The sequence below is a fragment of the Salmo salar genome, chromosome ssa06 (assembly GCF_905237065.1).
Source record: "Salmo salar chromosome ssa06, Ssal_v3.1, whole genome shotgun sequence".
NCBI lineage: Eukaryota > Metazoa > Chordata > Actinopteri > Salmoniformes > Salmonidae > Salmo > Salmo salar.
In genome coordinates this window covers 12,876,943-12,890,782 of record NC_059447.1, presented here as the reverse complement: position 1 = coordinate 12,890,782, position 13,840 = coordinate 12,876,943, and the positions used below count along the sequence as shown (strand labels likewise).

The window sequence follows — 13,840 nt, the reverse complement described above, 5'->3', positions numbered from 1 at the left end:
ACTCTCTTGTTCTATTCTAAAGCCGATTGCCTCTTTAAAATCCAATACACTGTAAAACTCCATCATAACCTCAGAGGCTGCTCATCCACTGGACCACTGCTTTAGAATAGAACACAGTAAAATATAATAGATATTTCTTCTACCTATCTCAATCCCCTTTATCTACCTATCTCAATCCCCTTTCTTAACATATCTCAAGGCCATGATCAGTTATGCAGATCCTTATTGGAAATGTGTTAGCGCTGGGATAGAACAAAAGCCTGCTCACCCAGTAGTTCCCCATCACCGGACTTGGAGAGCCCTGCCCTAGGAGGAACAGAAGCCAAAGACAAACACAGAACAGTAAATCACCTGTTCAAAAGTATACTTTATTTGGTATATACAGTACAATCCTCTCATTTGACAACAACACATACATACTTGAGGTAAGACATCTTTCAAAACAACTCATATATATATATATATATTCTGACAGACAGACAGACACACAGAAACACACGCTCAGTTTTACACTGACATTGATTCAGTCAGAGGCATACATACATACATAATCACAGTTCCTAGGGAGCTAACAAGGCCAAGGTGGTGTCCATGCAAACCCATCCTCAACATGGATCAAGCTAAGCTGAAATTGCAGCATAATAGCACAAGCTTCTTCACAATATACAGTAAAACACTGCATGCAAACCTCTTTGGCGTTGGTAAGATTGTGCTGTAATAAACTCACACACAAAAACAAACACAAAGCTGCCTTGATTGTCTGGGGTGTGGAGTCTATGCCAATGGGGCCTCTCACTGTCTCAACAGGGTAGTGTTTACTATGCAGCAAACAGAAGGAAACTGACTGAAACAGGGACGGATACCAGAACAATAACAAACAATTGTTTTTAGTTACAAAACGTTTTGCTACGCTGTGCCCTAATGACTACAACCCAGTCTTCCTGCAGTTCAACTATCTCAGGGTGTGTCCTTGACCCTCAGGCCTTAGTGAACCCTGGACTGTGTATCTGTCTTTCAGTCTCCCTCACTTTTTATCATCCATTCCCATAGAGCAGGGATGGGCAACTCCATTCCCCTGGAGCAGGGATGGGCAACTCCATTCCCCTGGAGCAGGGATGGGCAACTCCATTCCCCTGGAGCAGGGATGGGCAACTCCATTCCCCTGGAGCAGGGATGGGCAACTCCATTCCCCTGGAGCAGGGATGGGCAACTCCATTCCCCTGGAGCAGGGATGGGCAACTCCATTCCCCTGGAGCAGGGATGGGCAACTCCATTCCCCTGGAGCAGGGATGGGCAACTCTATCCCCTGGAGCAGGGATGGGCAACTCCATTCCCCTGGAGCAGGGATGGGTAACTCCATTCCCCTGGAGCATGAATGGGCAACTCCATTCCCCTGGAGCAGGGATGGGCAACTCTATTCCCCTGGAGCAGGGATGGGCAACTCTATTCCCCTGGAGCAGGGATGGGCAACTCCATTCACCTGGAGCAGTTATGGGCAACTCTATTCCCCTGGAGCAGGGATGGGCAACTCCATTCCCCTGGAGTAGGGATGGGAAACTCCAATCAATCAGGCCCTCGAGGACTGGAGTTGCCCATCCCTGACCTGGAGTGTGTTTGACTGCGGGACTGCAAGTGTACCAATCCTTCTAGTACAGTAATGTTTCCGGCCACACTTGACACCATAGGCGTCGCCTTGTTATACCATATTAACTACCAATGAAATAAGCTTTGTAATTACCATGTAATAACAGGATCGTAAACAAGTTTTGGAATTGTCACTACTTTTGGATGCCCTTTTTCAAATGAATTAGAATTTGTATTTTTTTCAAATACTAATTTCAAACACTATTTAAATGGAAAAGCAGTGGAAGAGGACTGTAATTGGGTACATGTCTGGTATTAAATCATTACATTTGTTAATTCATTACAGTTACCAATAAGGCCTAAGTCACGTTCTGTTGCCATGATGATGTTTGTACAATCATTGAGAAGTCTACGTCCCAGTTGTAACTGTGGAGGGTTCTGTTCTCTCTGCAGTCTCCATTGCAGCTACTAGCTTTGCTTTGATGGGCATAGCTGTGCAGAGCACTCAGAAATCCCAGTTTATATCTAATGACATGAATGGGCAGAGCTGGGTGGTAAACTCACCAGGCAGGATCAATGAGTTAGCCAGTTGACCTGGGTAAACTCAACACTGAGAAATACAGTAACAGTTGACCTGGGTAAACTCAACACTGAGAAATACAGTAACAGTTGACCTGGGTAAACTCAACACTGAGAAATACAGTAACAGTTGATTGTCTTGATCAAGGGTGCATAAATTCAGGCCCTCGACATCCACAGTCCTGCTAGGTTAGTGTTTCTCCCTGGTACTTATGATCAACTAATGATTGGCTGACGTGTGCACACACCTAGTTTCCCAGCGACAAATCAATCTCTGGTTACAAGGCAAGGATGAAAAAAGAGTCATTTTCACACTACGGAGTCGATCCGAGCAGAGCTGAATTGGCCTGGAAAGGACAACGTGATAAGAAAAGTCCAGAACAGTATGGTTAGGATCAGAACGACAGCGTGACTAGGTTAAAGGAGTAGAACCAGAACAGTATGGTTAGGATCAGAACGACAGCGTGACTAGGTTAAAGGAGTAGAACCAGAACAGTATGGTTAGGATCAGAACGACGGTGTGACTAGGTTAAAGGAGTAGAACCAGAACAGTATGGTTTGGATCAGAACGACAGTGTGACTAGGTTAAAGGAGTAGAACCAGAACAGTATGGTTAGGATCAGAACGACAGCGTGACTAGGTTAAAGGAGTAGAACCAGAACAGTATGGTTAGGATCAGAACGACGGCGTGACTAGGTTAAAGGAGTAGAACCAGAACAGTATGGTTAGGATCAGAACGACAGCGTGACTAGGTTAAAGGAGTAGAACCAGAACAGTATGGTTAGGATCAGAACGGCGGTGTGACTAGGTTAAAGGAGTAGAACCAGAACAGTATGGTTAGGATCAGAACGACGGCGTGACTAGGTTAAAGGAGTAGAACCAGAACAGTATGGTTAGGATCAGAACGACGGCGTGACTAGGTTAAAGGAGTAGAACCAGAACAGTATGGTTAGGATCAGAACGACAGCGTGACTAGGTTAAAGGAGTAGAACCAGAACAGTATGGTTAGGATCAGAACGACAGCGTGACTAGGTTAAAGGAGTAGAACCAGAACAGTATGGTTAGGATCAGAACGACGGCGTGACTAGGTTAAAGGAGTAGAACCAGAACAGTATGGTTAGGATCAGAACGACGGCGTGACTAGGTTAAAGGAGTAGAACCAGAACAGTATGGTTAGGATCAGAACGACGGCGTGACTAGGTTAAAGGAGTAGAACCAGAACAGTATGGTTAGGATCAGAACGACAGTGTGACTAGGTTAAAGGAGTAGAACCAGAACAGTATGGTTAGGATCAGAACGACGGCGTGACTAGGTTAAAGGAGTAGAACCAGAACAGTATGGTTAGGATCAGAACGACAGCGTGACTAGGTTAAAGGAGTAGAACCAGAACAGTATGGTTAGGATCAGAACGACAGTGTGACTAGGTTAAAGGAGTAGAACCAGAACAGTATGGTTAGGATCAGAACGACAGCGTGACTAGGTTAAAGGAGTAGAACCAGAACAGTATGGTTAGGATCAGAACGACGGTGTGACTAGGTTAAAGGAGTAGTCTGCTTTGAGGACTGAGACTTTGCACCATGATCTCTAGAGCATAAGGGAGGTAGTTGCAGCTCATTGAAAGTAAGAGTCAAAAATGCAATTCCTGTTTCAAGTAAGTGTTTCTTATGAACTGGATATACACTATGTCCAAAATATATTATTAGACACTTAGCTCACTGGTTCTGCCCGGTGACCTGCCCCCTGATGGAGCCTCCCTAGCTCACTGGTTCTGCCTGGTGACCTGCCCCCTGATGGAGCCTCCCTAGCTCACTGGTTCTGCCTGGTGACCTGCCCCCTGATGGAGCCTCCCTAGCTCACTGGTTCTGCCTGGTGACCTGCCCCCTGATGGAGCCTCCCTAGCTCACTGGTTCTGCCTGGTGACCTGCCCCCTGATGGAGCCTCCCTAGCTCACTGGTTCTGCCTGGTGACCTGCCCCCTGATGGAGCCTCCCTAGCTCACTGGTTCTGCCCGGTGACCTGCCCCCTGATGGAGCCTCCCTAGCTCACTGGTTCTGCCTGGTGACCTGCCCCCTGATGGAGCCTCCCTAGCTCACTGGTTCTGCCCGGTGACCTGCCCCCTGATGGGGCCTCTCTAGCTCACTGGTTCTGCCTGGTGACCTGCCCCCTGATGGAGCCTCCCTAGCTCACTGGTTCTGCCCGGTGACCTGCCCCCTGATGGGGCCTCTCTAGCTCACTGGTTCTGCCTGGTGACCTGCTCACTGATGGGGCCTCTGACAGACAGACAGACACGTTGGGTCAGAGGCAACAATCAGCATCAGGAGATGATGTGAATGTTAAGTTCCCTTTCAGCCAGTTCACTACTATTAACACTACTAACACACAGCTATGGGGATTGTGCTGTTTCTCACTACCATCACATACTACTTAGTAAAACCTCAGACACAAGGCATGTTATTTTCTAAACATCCTTTAGAAGTTACTTTGGCAGGATCTTTGTTTATGGGCGGTCACTGGTCATACCGAGTACCACTGCACAACTTCCCCAATCTTTGCCCCAAATTCAGCTCCTTACTTTCCTGAACTAAGTTTAGCACCCTAATAAAAAAACTGCATATCAGAATATATCAAATATATATTTTGTGGCTCTCTGGATCAGAGCCTCTACTTGTCTTACAAGAGTATTACTATGCAATATACAAGCTGGACTTTAAAGTCCTTCGCTTCCCTCAATACTCCTCACCTTCATAAGTGTCTTTGGAGCAGAATCAAGTCAAACTACAAGAAACCCAAGAATACAAGTCATACATATCATTTACCTGTGAGCAGCTAGTTGAAACTCTCATCACAGTTCAAGGAATAGGATCCTGGGTGTGTTAATACAGCACTTGAACCATAAGGCACTTCTTACAGTACTTAGCAGTACAATGATAGGTTACTTATAATTGGCCACTTACGATAGATTTTTTAAATAGTCAATTTAACTAGGCAAGTCAGTTAAGAACACATTCTTATTTACAATGACGGCCTAGGAACAGTGGGTTAACTGCCTTGTTCAGGGGCAGAACGACAGATTTTTACCTTGTCAGCTCGGGGATTCAATCCAGCAACCTTTCAGTTACTGGCCCAACACTCTAACCACTATGATAGGTCAATTATGATGTCACTTATGATAGGTGACTTACGATAGGTGACTTATGATAGGTCCCTTATGATAGGTCAATTATGATAAGTCACTTATGATAGGTCACTTATGATAGGTCAATTTTGATAAGTCACTTACGACAGGTCACTTATGATAGGTGACTTATGATAGGTGACTGATAGGTGTGCGTTGGCACTAAGGATACAGGTTATTCCATTGTGCTAAGGGTAGGTTTCTTTGGTAATATGGATGAACGGTCATATACATAGTAATACATTATTAATATTCATTATCAATTAAAAGTCTGGGGACTTTTTCAGTCAAGAGATGCTCTCTCTCTCACTCTCTCCAATGTGAGGCACTTTCCCACTGCCACTCTCCTCTCTTCGTCCCTCGATTCTCAAACCCCTCTCTCACATCGTATCCTCTTCCTCCTCCTCCACGTCTTCCTGTTGTGGGAGGAGTCTGTAGTGGTCGAGGCCCAGTGGTAGGAAGCTAGCCCTGGGTCGGCCATCATCCTCCACCGAAGGGGTATGCTGGGAGTTGGAGTCCAGGGCGTCGCTGGAGTTGCACTTGGTGTACCTCTCTCGGTCTATCTCCTGGCCCGCAAGCTCCCCCTCGGGGCCCATGCCACGGTTCTTCAGCCAGGAGTGGAAGTAGCCAACAGGGACAGGCAGGGTGGCAGCCAGGATCAGCATGGCCAACATAGCAAGGGCCCAGCCTGGGTACTCCAGAGTTGTCTCCGATGCCTGGAGAGGAAGACATACATTCTAAGGGTTCCAAAAGGGTTCTTCGGCTGTCCCCATAGGAGAACCCTTTCTGGTTCCAGATAGAACCCTTTTTGGTTCTAGGTAGAACTCTTTAAGGTTCCATGTAGAACCCTCTGTGTTAAGGGTTCTACATGGAACTCAAAAGGGTTCTTCTAGAGGCAAAAGAAACGCACACCTATTTTGGTGCTGGCCAAACAATTTATTTGAACAATTTTTAATAATATAAATTTGAACAATTTATAATAATTAATAACCTAATAACCAACATTTCGACAGACAAGCTGTCTTCATCAGGGTATAATGACAAACACTGCAGGGTGACATGATCTTTTTCAAGGACAGTCTCGCAAAAAGAAGCATTCTTGTGTTCTAACTACCCGCTATTCAAAGTGCTCTGAACAAATGAAGGGAATCGTTCACAAACATTGGCACATTCTAAGATCCGATGACAGTATCGGTAATGTGTTTTCGGACCTTCCCTTGGTCATATTCTCGCGGGGCAGAAACCTCAGAGATCAATTGGTAAACTCTGATTTACCACCCCAAGATATCCCTGCACAACGTCTATTTGCGCCCCTACTGGATGGAAAGTACAAATGTAATGGCACTTATAAATGTAGATCAAACAGGGAAACAGATCCCAACTTAAGGTGTTATCACGCGCTCCACTAAGGCAGTTATTTATCTTAGAACTTGTCCTTGTGGTAAAAATGTGGGTAAAACAAAGCGTGAATTAAAAGTATGAATCTCGGAGCATCGCAGCACCATTAGGTTCAAAAACTCGACTTACCCAGTTACAGACCATTTTTTGGAAGCAAGCCACTCGATTTCGTCCCTACGTTATATTGGCATCGAAAATGTCACCCTCCCTAGGAGAGGGGGTGACCTCGACAATTTATTGTTAAAACGATAGGCTTTAATTTAAAGACCCTTGCTCCTTTCGGTCTCAATGTAGACTTTGATCTGAAGCCATTCTTGTGATTATTGTGATTTTGCTGTTGTAAATGTTTGTATGCTTATGTAGCCAGATTGCATCTATGATCATATGCTATCCATTCATGTTTTTGGTATGTTATTTTTATATCTGAGAATTAACCAATGATATCAGGCCACACCCGGCTATGATTACAGACACCTGTGTGTGTCCTTTAACACTATATAAACTAGTCACCCTGCAGTGCTTGTCATTATACCCTGATGAAGACAGCTTGTCTGTCAAAACGTTGGTTATTAGGTTATTCAATTATTGCTTCTGAGCTCCTACAGTGTGCGGCACTCAAAAGGGTTCTACCTGGAACCAAAAAGGGTTTTTCAAAGGGTTCTCCAATGGGACAGTCAAATAACCCTTTTAGGCTCTAGATAGCACCTTGTATAGGGGGATGAGAGCAAAAGAGAGAGAGAAAAGAAAGAGAGAATAGAAAGAAAGAAAGAAAGAAAGAAAGAAAGAAAGAAAGAAAGAAAGAAAGAAAGAAAGAAAGAAAGAAAGAAAGAAAGAAAGAAAGAAAGAAAGAAAGAAAGAAAGAAAGAAAGAAAGAAAGAAAGGAGGTATAAGAAGAGAGTGAAAAAAGAAGAGTGTAATCAAGCAATTGAGAGAATAATGTACTTCAAGGAAGTTAGGAAGGTCAAAAGGAAGGAAGGAAAGGAAGCCCTTTCCCTTTAGCCAGCCAGGAACAGGGACCAGGGCCATTGTATGGGGTATCTCACCGTGGTGTGGTTCCAGGCTGTGTAGGTCGGTCGTTTGAAGACCATTCGCAGTAGACTTGCCGCCAGCAGGCCCACCATAGCAAACAGACACACGTACTTCCACAGGTACTTATACAGCACCGGGGGGCGCCATTTCAGCATGATCTCAATGTCATCCAAGAAGCTAGGGAGGAGAGGAGATGCTAGATGTGTCCTCATCACAGATGCTGAATCTCAAACCAACCCCTATAGCCTCTAGCCCGCTAGACTCTTGTGGAGATGTTAGAGGATTAGATAGCTGTCCACAATATGGCAACAATTCCACCCAGCCTATCAGAGGCTTGATTGTATTTCAGATATCTCTGAACCTGATTTAGCTTTGAGACATTTTGCAGATGTCTTCAATACTATTGTGGATATTCATGTTCCCTTCGGAAAATGAAGGGTTAAAGGTAAATCGAATGCCTGGTACACTCCGGAAGTTGCAGAAGTCATTCATAAAACAGTTGATGCTTGGGTCGAGGCCAGGAACACATGATTAGGCCTGGACTGGGAAGTTTTTAAGCAACTGAGGAATCATTGTCTAAGACAAATCAAAAAGGCTAAATCTGATCACTATGTAAGTTGTCCTCGATAGGGCTGAGCTCTGATGCCTGTTCATGGTTTCGTGATTATCTTAGTGACAGAACTCAGGCCATCATAATTGCTGGGGTTAAGTCTGAATATCTTGAAGTACTTAAAGGTGTACCACAGGGGTTGATTTTGGGACATGTTCTCTTCACTAGTTATATAAACACCATTGGTCAATCTGTAAAAATAAAATGTAAACTTCATCTATATGTGGATGATAAGAATTTGTTCTTAACGGACTTGCCTAGTTAAATAAAGGTTAACAAAAATGTTTTATTCTTTTTAATTATGTATGCTAATGCCCCAACTGTTAATCTATCAGTGTTAAAACTACAGTCAGATTTTATAGCTATGCAGGAATACCTTGCTAATTTAAAACTTGTGCTTAATATGGGCAAAACTAAATACATCTTGTTTCCAAACTCTCGTATGAATGTTTCAGATGAACTACATGTTCACTCATTAGATCGAACGTGCTGGCCAATATGAAGGAAAAGCAGCCAACAAGTGCTCAGCATATGTGGGAACTCCTTTCAGACTGTTGGAAAAGCATTCCTCATGAAGCTGGTTGAGAGAATGCCAAGAGTGTGCAAAGCTGTCATCAAGGCAAAGGGTGGCTACTTTGAAGAATCTCAAATATGAAATATATTTTGATTTGTTTAACCTGTTAGGGCTAGGGGGCAGTATTTGCACGGCTGGATAAAAAAATGTACCCGATTTAATCTGGTTACTAATCCTACCCAGTAACTAGAATATGCATATACTTATTATATATGGATAGAAAACACCCTAAAGTTTCTAAAACTGTTTGAATGGTGTCTGTGAGTATAACAGAACTCATTTGGCAGGCAAAACCCTGAGACAGATTCTGACAGGAAGTGGATACCTGATGTGTTGTATTACCTTTAAACCTATGCCATTGAAAAACACAGGGGCTGAGGAATATTTTGGCACTTCCTATTGCTTCCACTAGATGTCACCAGCCTTTACAAAGTGTTTTGAGTCTTCTGGAGGGAGATCTGACCGAACAAGAGCCATGGAACGATGATGGCCCATTAGACACCTGGCGCGCGAGTTCATGTTGGGTACCCTCGTTCCAATACGTTATAAAAGAGAATGCACTCGTCCACCTTGAATATTATTCATGTTCTGGTTAAAAAAGGCCCTAATGATTTATGCTATACAACGTTTGACATGTTTGAACGAACGTAAATATATTTTTTCCCCTCGTTCATGAAGTGAAGTCCGGCGGGCTTAGATCATGTGCTAACAAGACGGAGATTTTTGGACATAAATGATGAGCTTTTTTGAACAAAACTACATTCGTTATGGACCTGTGATACCTGGAAGTGACATCTGATGAAGAGAATCAAAGGTAATGGATTATTTACATAGTATTTTCGATTTTAGATCTCCCCAACATGGCGGCTAGTCTGTATCGCAACGCGTATTTTTCTGGGCGCAGTGCTCAGATTATTGCAAAGTGTGATTTCCCAGTAAGGTTATTTTTAAATCTGGCAAGTTGATTGCGTTCAAGAGATGTAAATCTATAATTCTTTAAATGACAATATAATATTTTACGAATGTTTTCTAATTTTAATTATTTAATTTGTGGTGCTGACTTGAATGCCGGTTATTGGAGGGAAACGATTTCCTGAACATCAACGCCACAGTAAAACGCTGTTTTTGGATATAAATATGAACTTGATAGAACTAAAAATGCATGCATTGTCTAACATAATGTCCTAGGAGTGTCATCTGTTGGAGATTGTAAAAGGTTAGTGCATCATTTTAGCTGATTTTATGGTTTTGGTGACGCCTGTCTTTGAATTGGCACAACATTACACACAACTCTTGTAAATGTACTGTCCTAACATACTCTAAATTTATGCTTTCGCCGTAAAACCTTTTTGAAATCGTAAAACGTGGTTAGATTAAGGAGATGTTTATCTTTCAAAGGGTGTAAAATAGTTGTATGTTTGAAAAATTTGAATTTTGACATTTATTTGGATTCAAATTTGCCGCTCTTGAAATGCACCTGCTGTTGATGGAGTGCACCACGGGTGGGACGCTTGCGTCCCACCTAGCCCATAGAGGTTAACTCTTTTTTGGTTACTACATGATTCCATATGTGTTATTTCATAATTTTGATGTCGTCACTATTATTCTACAATGTAGAAAATAGTAAAATAAAGAAAAAACCTTGAATGAGTAGGTATGTCCCAACTTTGACTGGTACTGTATATATATATATATATACACTGCTCAAAAAAATAAAGGGAACACTTAAACAACACAATGTAACTCCAAGTCAATCACACTTCTGTGAAATCAAACTGTCCACTTAGGAAGCAACACTGATTGACAATACATTTCACATGCTGTTGTGCAAATGGAATAGACAACAGGTGGAAATTATAGGCAATTAGCAAGACACCCCCAATAAAGGAGTGGTTCTGCAGGTGGGGAACACAGACCACTTCTCAGTTCCTATGCTTCCTGGCTGATGTTTTGGTCACTTTTGAATGCTGGCGGTGCTTTCACTCTAGTGGTAGCATGAGACGGAGTCTACAACCCACACAAGTGGCATAGGTAGTGCAGCTCATCCAGGATGGCACATCAATGCGAGCTGTGGCAAGAAGGTTTGCTGTGTCTGTCAGCGTAGTGTCTAGAGCATGGAGGCGCTACCAGGAGACAGGCCAGTACATCAGGAGACGTGGAGGAGGCCGTAGGAGGGCAACAACCCAGCAGCAGGACCGCTACCTCCGCCTTTGTGCAAGGAGGAGCAGGAGAAGCACTGCCAGAGCCCTGCAAAATGACCTCCAGCAGGCCACAAATGTGCATGTGTCTGCTCAATTGGTCAGAAACAGACTCCATGAAGGTGGTATGAGGGCCCAACGTCCACAGGTGGGGGTTGTGCTTACAGCCCAACACCGTGCAGGACGTTTGGCATTTGCCAGAGAACACCAAGATTGGCAAATTCGCCACTGGTGCCCTGTGCTCTTCACAGATGAAAACAGGTTCACACTGAGCACATGTGACAGACGTGACAGAGTCTGGAGACGCCGTGGAGAACGTTCTGCTGCCTGCAACATCCTCCAGCATGACCGGTTTGGCGGTGGGTCAGTCATGGTGTGGGGTGGCATTTCTTTGGGGGGCCGCACAGCCCTCCATGTGCTCGCCAGAGGTAGCCTGACTGCCATTAGGTACCGAGATGAGATCCTCAGACCCCTTGTGAGACCATATGCTGGTGCGGTTGGCCCTGGGTTACTCCTAATGCAAGACAATGCTAGACCTCATGTGGCTGGAGTGTGTCAGCAGTACTTGCAAGAGGAAGGCATTGATGCTATGGACTGGCCCGCCCGTTCCCCAGACCTGAATCCAATTGAGCACATCTGGGACATCATGTCTCGCTCCATCCACCAACGCCACGTTGCACCACAGACTGTCCAGGAGTTGGCGGATGCTTTAGTCCAGGTCTGGGAGGAGATCCCTCAGGAGACCATCCGCCACCTCATCAGGAGCATGCCCAGGCATTGTAGGGAGGTCATACAGGCACGTGGAGGCCATACACACTACTGAGCCTCATTTTGACTTGTTTTAAGGACATTACATCAAAGTTGGATCAGCCTGTAGTGTGGTTTTCCACTTTAATTTTGAGTGTTATTCCCAATCCAGACCTCCATGGGTTGATAAATTGGATTTACATTGATTATTTTTGTGTGATTTTGTTGTCAGCACATTCAACTATGTAAAGAAAAATGTATTTAATAAGATTATTTCTTTCATTCAGATCTAGGATGTGTTGTTTAAGTGTTCCCTTTATTATTTTGAGCAGTATATATTACGATGTTGTATTATGTTGGGCACATTTGTAAAAGAGACATAGGTCTCAATATGTCTTCCCTACTAAAAGAAAGTTTCAATAGAAAAATAAATACAAAAGGTTGAAAATCTACAGGTTAGGACAAGAGAATTCTAACATCCCATAAGTCGTTGCATAAAAGCAGAAATATCTAAACAATGGGACTAGCAATGCGAGAGAAAATGAAAGGAAGTGGATGTTAGCATTGCAGAAAGTTTCAGCTAACTACTCAGCAAGTACATAACCGTTTTTCTCTCATTCTATTCATTTAAATGTGTTTAAAATGGCAGCCACTACAGCCACTTTATTACTTAATGTCTTGACCGCTGGTCACATTTACAATACTAATCCTGTAGAATCAGCAATGGAATTATTACATTGTCCTAACCTGTGTATTTTTGACCTACATCAGAGGTCAGGCTAAAGCTACCACCTATCCAATCCTCTCAGATCTACACAAGTGCCTAGGGCCCAGGGCTATGGGGTTGATATGGGATTGGAAAGGTAGAGTGGAAGTAAAGTTAAGACAGTCCCCCTTTCGACAACAAAGTCGTTATAACATAGTGTGTTAAACTTTATACCATAATCACATTGGAAAACATGACAATTCAATGTGTAATTGCACAAACTACCACTAGGGGTCAGAGTTGTAAGTACTATGTAACAATCTGTTCCTACACTGTACAACACCATACATACACAGAAATCATTTCCATCTTATGGTATGAAAGTCCCGCCTACTTTCTGGATCATGTCCCAATCCGTTTTTGAATGGCCTTCAAGATTATATTATCAAATTCATCAAAACGCAGTCATTTAAAATGTATGTAATCTAATATTTGTATGATGGGTTAATTTACATCTACCCAGTGCCATCCATGAAGGTTTTCAATTACAAAAAAGAAAACGCAATCAAAAACCTTCATGAAAGGCAACAGTTAGAAGTAAATTAAACCATGAATAGAAATATCATTTTACATACACTAAGTATACCAAACATTAGGAACACTTTCCTGTTGAGTTTACACCCCCTTTTGCCCTCAGAACAGCCTCATTTCATTGGGGCATGGAGTCTACAAGGTGTCAAAAACATTCCACAGGAATGCTGGCCAATGTTGACTCCAATGCTTCCTACAGTTGTGTCAAGTTGGCTGGATGTCCTTTGGGTGGTAGACCATTCTTTATACATCTGGGAAACTGTTGAGCTTGAAAAAACCCAGCAGCGTTTCAGTTCTTGACACACTCAAACCGGTGTCTATTACATCTATTGCCATACCCCGTTCAAAGGCACTTACAGTAAATATTTTATCTTGCCCAGTCACCCTCTGAATGGAACACATACACAATTCAGGTCTCAATTGTATCAAGGCTTAAACAGCCTTTTGTAACCTGTCTCCTCCTCTACACTGATTGAAGTGGATTTAACAACATTTTAGTCATTTAGCAGACACTCTTATCCAGAGCGCCTTACAGTAGTGAATGCATACATTTCCTACATTTTTTTATTTTTCCCCCCCGTACTGGTCCCCCATGGGAATCAAACCCACAACCCTGGCGTTGCAAACACCATGCTCTACCAACTGACATG

General features: G+C 43.4%; 1 protein-coding gene across 3 annotated transcripts in view; it reads right to left on the bottom strand.

Annotated features, from left to right (window-relative positions):
* Positions 1-347: 347 nt before the first annotated feature.
* The window catches only part of LOC106593064 (sodium-dependent neutral amino acid transporter B(0)AT2), a 42,633-nt gene continuing 29,140 nt past the window's right edge, over positions 348-13,840 (bottom strand). The window contains exons 11-13 of one of the 3 annotated variants that reach the window (XR_006770148.1): positions 7,779-7,941; positions 2,219-6,053; positions 348-2,178 (exon numbers count right to left, since the gene is read on the bottom strand). Coding sequence is in view for 1 of the 3 variants with exons in the window: in XM_045719786.1 (XP_045575742.1) it covers positions 5,718-6,053; positions 7,779-7,941 (499 nt within the window). In the remaining 2 variants the exon portion in view is untranslated. Of the gene's footprint in view, positions 6,054-7,778; positions 7,942-13,840 lie in introns of all 3 variants that reach the window. The other 2 variants (XR_006770149.1, XM_045719786.1) reach the window with 2 other exon arrangements.